Here is a 13629-nt window from a genome sequence, read left to right on the forward strand (position 1 = left end):
TGTCTGAAATCATGTCAGAAATCTCCTGTACCATCAGATAAGGGCAAGCAGCAATTTCTACTCCTTACAGCTGATAGAGAAATCCAAGTTCTCCCTTCACATAATCCACAGAATTCTTAAATCCAGTACTCTCCTATGGAAAATGGCCATCAAACATCACTCCCTGAGTAGCTTCTTTCACTAGCAGTGGCAGCAGTGGTTCAGAAACTCTTGAGCATATCAAGCTGTGTGGGGAAGGCATGTCTCTTTGGAAGGAGGGGAGAAGTATCTAGGGCTGATTCTTGGAAAGAGTTCTTCACCTTGGAGTGGCTTCTGTGGTTAAAAACTCTTCCTTTCCCTTCCATGCCAATCTCCAGTTCAGAGCATGTGGCCTCTACAAACCCCCAACACACAACCCCACTGCACCCTTCTCCTCCACAGTGAAGGATTGAGAGTCCTTCCTTGCTGGAGAGAAGGGTAGAAAGCCAGCTGTGCCCCTCTCTGCCCCAGTGAAGAAGGACTGAGAGTTCTTCCTCCGTGGAAGAAGCTTCTCCCTTTGCACCCAGTCACCTTGGAAGCAGCAACTGAGCAGCTGGCTGAGCAGCAACCAAAAAGCCTCTTGCCGGAGCTGGACTTGCAGCAAAGGCTGGAATGGGTGAGAGACTTCTTGGTCAATGCTCAACCGGCTGCTTAGTAGCCCAAAAATATTTGGGTACCACTGCTACAGAGTCATGTTTAGAGGTATGCCCCTTTGAATTCAGTGGATATAACCCTTGGTAAATATACAGTTGAAGGCTACAGCTTGTCTTGAAGTAATTCCCATGGACCTGAGAATACATGCCATTGACCTAATGGGACTTATTTCTAATGTATGAGTTAAATTGCACTGTAAATGTCCTTCCATCACATAAACTGGTTCAGGTAAGTTCATGGTTCAAGTAAGTTCATGTAAGGTACAAGTGGCCACATGGAATGGGAGGCAAATAACCACTTGCATTCATTCAACATTTCCATACATTTTATGACACAGAAGGAAGCAAATCAAGTTGCACATATCTTACGTTTTAAAAGATTCAAGAAAGCTCGGCTAAATTTCAGAGCATATGGCAACTCAGGTTTATCCACCCTGCCAAGCTGCAATAGATGTTGTTCCACTGGCACACTAGACAGTTCTGTCATTTCAGTATCATCAGCTCCACTTCCAAGCGCTAAGGTGAACATGGTGAATCCTTGGCATTTGGCTTCTAGTGACATTTCTCTCAGCTTCTCTCTGTCCCAGGAACTTGTCTTACTCCCAAGTAGTGTAACTATGACCCTGTGTTTTCTTGGCCTGGGGGCTTCCAGAAACACATTATTAACTGTCCATTGTAGTGCATGGCCAACAGCTGATGGACCTTTTAGCTGGCTTGTTGATTCCTGGATGTGCATTTTCATCAAGTCTTTATTGCTATATGTAACCAAGTCAAACTCCTCATGCACTGGGCTTGAGAGTCTGTCAACTGTGAAATTTTGTGGAGCTTGTTGCACCAAAGCCACCCTTGCCCCTCCATCTGACTCTATGGGGAGGGAAGTAATAACAAAATCATCAACCATGTTGCTCACGAACTCCTTCATGGTCTCAAACTCCTCACTTCCGACATCCCAAGAGCTGTCCATGATGTAAGTTATGTCCATGTCTATTAAAACAGGGAAAGGTGTAGCCACCTCACACTCTGGAGCTGGATTACACTTATCTATGGAAGAAACATTAAGTACTCATTAACTTTACAGAGTAACTAAAAGGATGAATTTATGCACTATTTATATTTTGCTTTGCTTTTCTTTTCAAAATATTTCAAACAAATGACTTGGAAATGTTCTCTGACATAAAAGGAAACAAACCCAATCATACCAATAGCATATATTTTACACAACCGTAAGTTTTCTTCTAAATAGCTCACTCTCAAACTATGTCCAGGCTAGTGCAAGAATAATTTGTTAGGTTGAATACAGATATTTTATTTAATTCACAGATTTCTATAGTGTTTCTTTTTATGTTATCAATTTAAGGAAATGAATAAATTAATTATGTTTTTATCAATAATCCTTGTGCTTCACTCTGAGTATGGCCCTGATGGCAACTCACAAGATTATACAGCTATATGTCATGAGTGTATATTAATGCTTTTATTGTATTGTGTTTTAATTGTGGGTTTATATGTTTTGAATAGTGTTTCGTATTTTATCATGCGGTACCTCGCATCAAGCTGAGGACAGGTGGGAAAGAAATAAAACTTGTTGTTTTTGTTGTTATGCCATATTTAAACAATCTTTAAAAACATCGAAAAATAGAAAAGTAGGGGGAAAAACCTAACAAATTGCATGCTCCCCCCCCAACGCATCACTTGTGGTGTCTCCATTTTTATTTTAAATATTTAAAAACAAAAGCCATACTGTTTAGTCAGTTATAGAGCAATCCTTTGTATTTTGTTCAGTAACAGAATCAATTGAATTTATAAATGTTTTGTATTCAAGTTCACAATTTTGATACTACTACCATGACTGTAATTTGCTCCCAAGCTGCTTTACTGGGCATCAGCTGCTTTAGAAAACAGAGGGCAATTCTACCCAAGATCATAACTGAATCATGTTTCCATCAACTTTTAGTGGATGCTTAGTTAAGTACTTAGTTAAATATAAGCTGATACAGGATTCCAGCCAATAATTTACCCATTGGCTGCATCTGCACTACAGAAATAATACGGTTTGACACGGCTTTAACTGTCATGACTCATCTTGGGATTTGTAGTTTGTTGTGGCACCAGAGCTCTCTCACAGAGAAGAGTAAATAGCTCACAAAACTACAAATTCCAGAATTCCATTTAGAATGCCAGTTAAAATGGTACCTAACCGCATTATTTCTACGGTGCAAATGCAGTCTTCATACATTAAAGGTAAGTTCATTATACTCTCTTCATCCAAAATGGGCAGGAATGTATAATACAAGGGCACAAAACAAGAGAATAGCCCCATCAAATAAAAATTCTAACCCCCTCAATGAAATTTCCCTTCAGTCCTCAAATTTCTAGTACTGCAGTAACTTAAACCCTCTGTTGAGCATTTAGAAATACAGTTTAGACATCCAAAGGAAAGGGGCAGGCACAGTTACCAAGGGAATGTGAACACAGCAAATAGAAGACTCCTAGGTATGTGAATGATTTTCAGTGTCTCATTTTCTGTAATGCTAGGAATTTGGAGACCAAAGGAAAACTTCATTTGGAATAGAATTCTTATTTGGAAGGCAATGCCTTCATTTTGTCTCCCTCTTCCCAAGTGCTATATCTCTGCTTGTAACTAGTTATAATTTATTCAAAGTGCATTAACTCCATGCTCTGTCTCAGAGCTGGATTCTACAATGATCAAATACATATTGTTCAAGGTTGGGTAATCAGCCCAAGAACCAAATTAAATTTCTGAACAACTTAGGGTCTCATACCAGTGATGGGTGAGGCCAAAAGCAAAAGAATGGTGCCAAAAAGAGCAGTATTATAATAGCTTAAAGGCTTGGTAACAACTTTGGCAGTCAGAGCATTACTATTTCAATCTTTTAAAATGGAGGAAGGAGGATATACAAAAGGGGAAAATCAATCCCAGTGATGGGGAAAGGAGTTGACCATATGGGGAAATCCAGAGGACAGAACTGAGAACCAAGAAGGCTCAGTCCTGAGATGCCTCACCTGTTTTACAGATCTTAGCTGCCATCTTGACTTTACAGAACAAACCCTAGAATCTTTTCAAGTAAGTGTAAATAAAGCACTACTGAGAATATCTGATGCAGTTGTAAAATGTATAGGTACTAATGTGTGGGGGGTCATTAAATATAAAACTGATTTAAGAACCAATAAGATAAATAGGCTTACCATAACACAGTGTGCAATGTGAAACTCTATTCAGGTTCTCATCTTCCTTGGATTCCCAGACAAATAACTGGAACTGACGAGTATCATCCACCTAATCAAAAGCAAAAAGCAAGTTTAGGCTAAAGAGAACATTTGCTATAAATATACTTTCTGAAAACAAATGTTTTTACACAGAGACACAGGAAAGCCATAGTGTAGCATTCGACTGCAACTCTGGAGACAGGGTTCAAATTCTCACTGAGCCATAAAAATCCACTCGGTGACCATAGACAAATCACTGTCTCAAAGGCAGTTCATAAAGGCAACCTCCCTATGAACAAATCTTGCAAAGAAAACCCCATGATAGGGTTCCCTTAGGATCGCTGTAAGTCAGAAATGACTGGGTGTCATACAATAACAAACAAATATACATATATATATATACAAAGTCATCTCTGTCCTCATTCCAAACTCTGAATGCCTCATTTGGAGCTCCCCCAGAATACAACCACTGGTAGTACTGTGTCCACTAAGGTGTGGAACAGGACCTCCACAGCAGCAGAACACTTTCCCCACAAGTAGTGATGAGAAAGGACGTCCAATGTGTCCCGTCTCCATGAGGGTATGACTGAAAGTGTACCAACACAACAAGTTATGTCAATCTCATACTACTATAACTGGACTGGTTCCATCACATAGACTCATAAGATTTTTTAGTTTAGTACAATTCTTAGAATTTCCTGTTAGAGCCATCTAGCAAAACTCTAGAGCAAATTACAAATCATAGAATTCCATAGGATGGTGTCATGATAATTAAAATTGTGTCAATCTGCTCCAACTGTGAAATGCCATAACTGAACTTGGATCCATCTCCATATTTTCACCATGATGTCCTATGATGAAGGCAGATATACTGAACGCTGTAAGGGGGAAAAACTTATTCATGGGGAAACACGGCTGAAAGGTAAATCAAGGACATGCTATATGTTACTGTATTGTTCACCCTGAAAAGCATGAAGAGAAAGACCTCAAAGCAATTTCTCTTTCCATTTGGCCCAACATTAGTACTCCCTTCAGAGTTGGCTGAACATCCTTTAATAGGGTTTACTATTTCAAAACAAGTTCACATACATTTGAATTATTATTTCCTTTACTTCACTTTCTTGAGTTTACAACTGGTGAAACTGAGAAGAGGATTAAAACCTTGGCAACAAATCAGAGTAAAACTTGGGATTCTGTAAAAGTAATTGCTCTACTGGAGTGGGAGTCAAGCATATGCTTTTGCTCAAAGAATGCATGGTACACCAATTAAATAAATAGATGGAGATGTCTCATCCATAGGGTCGTCATGTGTCGTAATCGACTTGAAGGCAGTTAACAACAAAATAGTGCAATCTCACATACTGAAATTTTGCTTCAGTATGTTTCTTTCTTGTGAAAACAAAAAAGCCATTTTTAATTGGCAATGAATTAATGCAATGACCCTTCATGCCAATATCCATTTAAATTCATCCCATGACATTCAACCCATCAGAAGCACAAAGTTAATAAACTGGTGTCCAAACATATTGCAGCTAATTAGCTAATGTGATGACTGGGCAGTCTCCATATGAAACACAAAACAGCTGCTTGAAACTCCATAGAAAGTTGCTCTGCATCAGAGGTAGAAAATCTGTACTCCACCATATGTTGCTGGACTTCAATTCCCATTATCCCCAATCAGTATGCAAGGGTGATGGGACTTGTAATCCAGCAGCTTTAGACATCTGCCTCCTTCTCTCAATCTGGCATTCCGATTCCAAATTAAACTTTGCCCATCTCATTTCCATCATCCAGTCAAGGCAATGTTTGGCTAAATGCCTGAATGTAATTAGAACAACACTTAAAACATGCTGTCCTAAATCATTCACAATTATGTGTCTGACACTGTTCAGTACTAATGACTTGTGGTAAATAATTAGGTCTTAAATTCTCATCTACTGAGACATGTCATGTCTAGCAAGTATGTTGAGCCAAAAACAGCCAGGAAGAATCTGGAGACAAATTCAATCTAGATTTAATGGGATTTAATCATCCCAGGAAAGATACAACGAAGAACAAGCTTTTATTTTCAGTGATTAAGCTTTCTCAAGAATGGTCCCTGGGGAACGTGAAGCACACAATTATATTTGTCCCATATTTTTTTCTAAATAATCCAGTACTGAGCATCTTGAATGAAGCTATTTCACAGTAATTCTATTTCCTATTTGTTTTTTATTAAATTCATGTCCTGGTAGATTCCCTCTCAATATACGTAAAGTCTAGTTCTCACAAACAGCAGTGTACTGATGCTCACATGATAAAATCTACTACATTTAAAAGCAATATATAATAAAATTTATTTATATCCTGCCGCTCTACAAAATGCAACTGAGGCGGCTTAAAAAGATTTTAAAAATATACATCTGAACCCTCAATCCCCCCCTTAAAATATAATTAAACAATGTAAGAATGAAAACTTACTTAAAAACAATACAATAAACAATAGGTTGTGACTGTGGTGAGGTCAGAGTTCAGCAATTAGATTTTCCTTCTGATGGCCAGGAAACTATTCAGGAAAGGCCTGCCGGAAGAGATCCGTCTTTATAGCTTTTTAAAAGATGTTTAAGGTGGTAATATGATGGATCTCATCCAGCAGGCCATTCCACAATCTGGGAGCAACAGCTGAGAAGGTTCTCTGGGAGGTCGTGGACAGCCTTGTTTTATAAGGCTGTAACAAATTCCTCCCCGAGGTTCTAAGTATGCAGGTGGATTATATGGAAGGAGGTGGTCCTGAAGATAGGCTGGACCTATCTGGAAACTGATGGGCAGCCAGTGGAGTGATCTTAAGATCGGTGTTATATGGTCACTTCTGGATGTACCGTAGACCAATCTGGCTGCCATGTTCTGAGCTAACTGAAGTTTCTGGACCAAGCACGAGGGTAGCCCCATGTAGAGTGCATTGTAGAAATCAAGGCGTAAGGTTATCCGCGCATGTACTACGGTCTCAAGGTCCCTGACTTCCAGGAAGAGGAGCAGCTGGCGTATCAGCCAAAGCTGATAACAGACACTGCTGACCGTCGCATTCACCTGATTTGTCATAAACAAACAAATAACCAAAAATCATCCTTGCATGTAGAAAACTAGATGTCAAGGGAAACTATGGGGCCCTGTCTAGCACTGCTGCCATTCTGGCCATTCCCACCAGAATTCTCAGTTGTCATTGTTGCTGGTTGTTGTCAGTGCCACCGGTCTGTCACCTTGGCCCTTTCTCATGTATTCACAAAATGCACTATTTGATCGTCACCTCCAGCATTGAATTTGAGAGAAGGATCTATGATGGAAAGAGCCAGTATGGTATAGTGCCTTGAGTGCAAGAGTAGGATTCCCAGGAGACCAATGTTTGAATCCCTGCTTAGCCATTGAAACCCACTGGATGACCTTGGGAAAGTCACCCTCTCTCAACCTTAGAGGAAAGCAATGGCAAACCTCTTCTGAATAAATCTTTCCAAGTAAACCCCATGATGGAGTCACCTTAAGGTCACCATAAGTTAGAAATGACTTGAAGGCACACAACAACAATTTAGGATGGAAGCCATCCACTGAACAGAACCAAGCAGTAACCTAATTCAATTCTACACCACAGCATCCTAAAGATACCTGATTTCTTCTAATTTTGGAGGCCTACCAAAGAACACTAGACAACTGTAAGGCCAAGAAACAATCCTGCCTGAAACTCTGCAAAGCCATTGTCAGTTAAAGTCAAAATACTGGGCTAGATAAACCAGTTGTTCTACTCATACAAGACAATTTCCTGTGTTCTTAATTTACTTTGTGTTATGATCTTGGTAAATGCATCTAGAGAGGAGAAGGAGACATCCTACTGGTTCAGAGTCCCAGTATCTAAAAATTCCTTCAAATGAAAGCCTGCTTACCGAAAAGGCCCGTCGTACATTAGGCACTTCACTGAGGGCAATGACCACCGGGGTAATATCTAAAGCACTAAATTCCAACACAGCTGTATTGATAGATGTTGCATCCTGCGATGGACCAGCAGTGAGAAATATTGCAACTTTCCTCATGAGGGTGCCTTGACGATGACGTTTAAAGACATTCCTGGCAACGAATCTCATGATACCTCCAATTTTCCTTTCACCTGAAGATCTCTCTAGTGGAATTCTCTGAACAGCTTCCATAAGGAGATCATCCCTCTGGAAGTCGGAAAACCGGATCAGGTATTTGGGGCTAGTATTATATGACAGGACTGCCACGCGAGCACCAGTGGGACAGTTGCTTCTGCTAATTTTCATAACTTTCAACAAAGACGTCATAATGTCTTTCATCCTTCCAAAGGATTCTGGAGTAACATCTCCAGACATATCAATGGCAAACACCACTTCTGTTGGATATACTGGGCACTTGCTCCTACCTGCAAAAAAAAAATAATCAGAAGGTAACTCCCAATATTTAGCTATTAGACTTGTTTCTAACTTCTGAAATAGAATAAATACAAAAGTACTTACCTATACAGCAAGCTAGATGGGATAAAAGAAAGAGGTTTTTTTTTTAATTTTGGTTAACAAGTTTGTGTTGGCTTTTTTTTAAAAAAATCCACCTCAACAAAACACACACACACACACAACTTGCACAGAGCAGGTAGCGTGTTTCAACCTCCAACAAAAATTTCATTTTCTCTTTGGACAAAAGATAGTGAGAGCAGCAGCAGAAAGGGATTTGGACATCCAAAGACTTCTTGGTTATGATTTTAAACAAGACATGAAATCATTGAATAGTAATTTGCTATTAAGGTTTATTTTCTAAATAATAACATGTTCAGTATCAGCTTATGGCTACCGTGTTAGTGAGACAGTGAATCAACTATTGGTTTTAGTCTAAACTTTAGAGGAGCTGGATTCATTGTCCCACTGACATGGAAGCCGCCCACTGCCACTGGTAACATTCCCCTTGAAAACTCAAGGTCTTAGTTTGAAGGTTCTTCTGACGCAAGCCATGATGTTAAATGCCCAGAATTCAGCAGTGGCCAGAGGTAGCTTTGCCACACTGAAGATAGTGTGCCAACTATTCTCATTCCTGAAGAATGCAGATCTAGCAAGGTTGACGCATACCTAGTTTACATCCTGTCTACATACAGCTGTCTTTGAAGGGAGTTTGAAAATGGCTATTGGTTTCAGAATGCAGCAGCCTGATTGGTAATAGGAGTAGTAGGAATAGGTAATATTACCTAATTCCATTTGAATTGAATGTGATCTAGCCACATGTGATTTACAGAGGTGCAGGTTTTTTCCTGAGGGATCCCAAAAAACTCCTTAAACTCTGCAGGAAAAGGCTTTGTGGTTTTTACAAGAATATCCATGGATATACACAGCAATGTGCATTATCGCACATGTGGCCATCTGTCTACTTTGCATGGATTTGGATGACTGTGCATTTTTGGTAGAGGAAAAATGAATAGATGGGAACTTGCATAGGAAAGTGCAGACAATTAATCATCAATGTGAATGTGTGAAATTCCACATCATTGTGTACAATACACTTACATATAGACTAGCCATTATGACTTTCTTGCTGATACAGATAAACTGCTTTACAGTTTGCTTCAGGTACAATTCAAAATGAAAACCTTCAAAGGGCCACTTTCTCCAATACAAACTTTACCACCTACTACAATCATCTTTGAAGGTCCTTAAAGGTATCCTAACTAACTTTGGGGTACATGTCATAGGTTGAGAACAAAGAGAAGATTTTTATAGTGACAGCTCCATAATTCCCGCTCGCAGTAGGCCAATTTGATTTCTCTACTAATAACCTTCCTGAAGTTGGAAGAGATCTACCTTTTTAGGAAGGCCTTCAGTGAGTCATTTTATATGCCATTTCGGTTAGTCTGTGTTTCACTATTTAAAATATATTATGGTTTCAGTTGTGTCTTTCTACCACAGTCTTGTGTTGTATGTTATCAAATAGAAGTGTTCTTAAATATTAAATACAGTTGGCCTGCCATATCCACAGATTCTCTATCCACAGAGTCAACCATCCACACCTTGAAAATATTTTTAAAAATCCAAAAAGCAAACGTTGATTTTGCCATTTTATATAAGGGACACCTTTTTACTATGCTAATGTGTATAATGGGATTTGAGCATCCACAGATTTTGGTATCTATGGGTGGTCCTGGGACCAAACCCTAGTGGACATCAAGGGCCTACTGTACTGTGCAGAATAAGGAGCTAAGGGCTGAGCTCCTGCCTAAAACATTTTAAATATTAAGTGAGAAATAAAATGTTTTAAAATAAATAAATAAATAAATAAATAAAATTTTGGCTAAGCCTCTTAAACTCTCCAAGACTAAATAAATTAATTACAATCATTCTGTGCTGAATTAAAGTTACCAGTTTTTCAATGACATTGACTAGTTCCTTAAACCTCCTTTTAGTACAAAAAATAAGTCATTACTTACGGCAGTTTCCTCTAGTAAGGTTCACAAGTTCACAAGGCTGTAGATAAGAAAAACCCAGTATGACAGAATTAACAATGCTATCTGGGGAATTCTTACTGAGAAATAAGTCTTACTAAATTCAGTGTGTATTTTGTTTGTTTATTTATTTTATTTTTATCCCCAAGTTGGGACCAAGGTGGCTCACAACATATATATCTATATCTACACACACACACACACACACACACACACTAAAACAACAAAATTAAAATAATCCAATTAAAACAGTAATAAGTTTTTTTAAAAAAATACATCATACAAAATTTAAAACATGCAAAGTTAAAATAGTCTAAACCACCACCACCCATTCCCAATAAGGCCAGGCTTGCATGATTTTAAAAAAGGTTACTTGAACAAAAACGTCTTTGCTTGCCAACCTAGCTTCCCATGCAAGGGAGTTCCACAGGGTGGGAGCAGCCACTGAGAAGGCTCACTCTCTCATGTCCTCACCAAACAAGCCTGGGATGGTGCTGGGACTGAGAGAAAGCGTTCTCCTGAGGAACATAGGGCTCTAAGTGGTTCATACGGGGAGATAAAGTCTCTCAAATAGTCTGGATCTAAGCTGTGTAGGGCTTTATAGGTCATGACAAGCACTTTGAATTGTGCTTGGAAACAAACCGGTAGCCAGTGAAGCTGTTTCAATGCAGGAGTTATACACTCCCTATCAGTGTTCTAGCCACAGCATTTTGGACCAAACAGTTTCCAAAAAGAGACCCATGTAGAATGTGTTACAGTAGTCCAAATGACATGTAACCAAAGTATGTGTCACTGTAGCCAGATCTGACTTCTCAAGGAATGGGCACAGCTGGCACATTAGTTTTAATTGTGCAAATGCACTCATAGCTACTGCTGAAACTGGGCGTCCAAGCTCAGAGTGGAGTCCAGGAGCACACCCAAGCTGTGAGCCTGAAATTTCAGGGGGGATGTAACCCCATCCAGCTCAGGCACAGCCCCAGTTCCCTGATCTGCCCTACAACTGACCAGAAGCACCTCTCTCTTGTCTGGATTAAGCTTCAGTTTGTTTGCCCTCATCCAGTCTATTACTGACAGCAGACACTGGTTCAGCACAGAGACAGCTTCCTTTTGTCTGCAAATTCCTCACAGTGAGCTGTTAAGTGGTCTTTGTTTCCTTCTTGGGGACCAGAATGTAAGAGGTCCCTGACAACTTGAAACAGCTCTGCTGGATGACACTGTGCAGATGCAATGGTGGTGGAAAAGTAGAGTTTCTTTGCTACCACCACTGCCACAGCATAGGTTCTAGCCTGTATTCTGTCAGATTCCCTGAGTTTTCCACCATGGTTGCTCTAATCTCTGTCCCACTCATTTCGTCTTCATCAGCTCCCTGTATGTAAATGACTACAACTCCAGGGCCTGAGCAAGTGATACAGCTTTCATTGTAAATTATTATAGCAATCATCTCACTGGCACCATATCAGGGGGAACAACACTAGGTTCAGAGTTTAAGTTTGCCATTTTTCTGATATAATCCTTATTTTATTACCGTAACTACTCATTGAGAGCATTTGCAATTCAGTAGTTAAGACACTCCTTTTACAATTATTCTTTATATTTACTGCTCAAGATGTTATCGAGGGTACAGTTTATGCTGTATCAGCAGTATAGAGGAGACAGTTGATTACATACCGTCATAGTTGTTATGCCTTTTTGTCCTTTATGACCCTGAAAAACAAAGTATTTAAGAACGCAAGAAGATTGCTGCTGGATCAGACCAAAGGCCTACATAGGACACCGTTTTGTACCCAAAATGCCCCTGCAGAAGCCCATAGGAAGCCCACAAATAGGACACAGGTGCAATAGCATTCCCGTGCTTAGACTCCTCAAAAGCCCACACTGAGAGACCTATACTAGCTCTGATATGGGGGGAAACACAGCTGTCATGATTAAGACTGTTTGTTAGACCTCCGTGGATCTCCTTTTTAAAATTCCTTTAAAATTGTCTATCTTGCAGTGATGAATTCCATAGTTTAATTACATGTCTTTTGAAGAAGTATTTCCTTTTATTTTTCCTGAATATTTCACCACTCAGCTTCATATAAAATTGGAACCCCATATTTCAATATAAAAAGAGAGAGCATATTCCTCTTATAATTTTCATCATGCAATCCAGTACCTACTGATTTACATCAAAGCTGCTGGAGACAGTAGAAGTATTTTGCTTTAAGAGTTAAATATTTCACAGTTACACTCCTTACAGTATATATACACACTCACTAAAAATCCAAATCTTATGTTGGGGTGTAACAGAGAGATGAATCATGTATTAGGTTTACATACTCTCCAAGTGTCATGATTTGGAAGGAACAATCTTGACTAATCCTCTGTTGTTGGCTTTTTCAGCTCTTATTACAATGTTGCAGTTTCTCTCTCCTCCCCCTGATTTCCCCCTTCATCTTCAAGTTTCAATTGCTGCAAACTGAGGGGCTGTGCAGACCACCCCTAAGGGGTGGCCTACACTCATCCCTTTTACAGCCAGATCGGGGCCACAGCAACCGATCTGGCCTTTGCAGGGCGCAAAAAGGAGTCACAAAAAGCAGCTCCTTTTTGCACCCTACAAAGGGTGCGATAGCCCTTTACGGTGCTCCTTCAGTGCTGCATCATGTAGACATGGCACCAGAGGAGAGCCGTGATGCTGTCCCCTGCATGGTGCACCACACAGCATGACGCTTCCCTGGGAGCAGAGCCAGGAAGTGTGTCATATGGACACTACACCACAACCACTCCAACCCAGCCTTTCCTGCCAGTGTGCACAGCCCCTGAGTTCAAAGTGCAAAAATGGTTTGAACTCAGTTAACTCAGCAATGGTGAAAGGAAGGGAAAGAAAGGGGCTCAGGCAAAAGAAACCGCTGCATCTTCTCTTAGGGGTTTATCACACTAGTGAGATCTCGTGGAAAAATGGAAGTTAAATGCAATGTAATGCAAAGATAACCAGGAAATGCCCAAAGTTTATCACATGACGTCGCAATTAATGTGAATTAACGCAAAGTTAATCCAAACGCAAAGCGGAGGAAACCAGGAGCTTTTTAAATTCGGGGGAAAAAACAAATTTAGAAAGCTGCTGATTTCCTCCACTTTGCATTTGGATTAACTTTGTGTTGTTTCATTTTAGCAGCAATTACTGTGATAAACTTTCTGAATTTTCAAGTTCTGTTTAAATTCAAATTTAATTTAAATCACATTTAACCTGCAGGATGTCACTGGTGTGATAAACTCCTTAGCTTG

The 13629-nt window shown here is 39.8% G+C and overlaps 1 protein-coding gene across 1 annotated transcript in view; it reads right to left on the minus strand.

Annotated features, from left to right (window-relative positions):
• Positions 1–13629, minus strand: part of LOC149309677 (collagen alpha-4(VI) chain-like) — an 87476-nt gene that overhangs the window by 5870 nt on the left and 67977 nt on the right. The window contains exons 32-37 of the mRNA XM_089531305.1: positions 12034–12069; positions 10351–10387; positions 8399–8410; positions 7811–8304; positions 3879–3969; positions 1041–1712 (exon numbers count right to left, since the gene is read on the minus strand). Of these exons, the coding sequence (XP_089387431.1) occupies positions 1041–1712; positions 3879–3969; positions 7811–8304; positions 8399–8410; positions 10351–10387; positions 12034–12069 (1342 nt within the window). The remainder of the gene's footprint in view (positions 1–1040; positions 1713–3878; positions 3970–7810; positions 8305–8398; positions 8411–10350; positions 10388–12033; positions 12070–13629) is intronic.

The sequence above is a fragment of the Sceloporus occidentalis genome, unplaced genomic scaffold (assembly GCF_023333645.1).
Source record: "Sceloporus occidentalis isolate IW3139 unplaced genomic scaffold, rSceOcc1.0.p SCAF_7, whole genome shotgun sequence".
Classification (NCBI taxonomy): domain Eukaryota; kingdom Metazoa; phylum Chordata; class Lepidosauria; order Squamata; family Phrynosomatidae; genus Sceloporus; species Sceloporus occidentalis.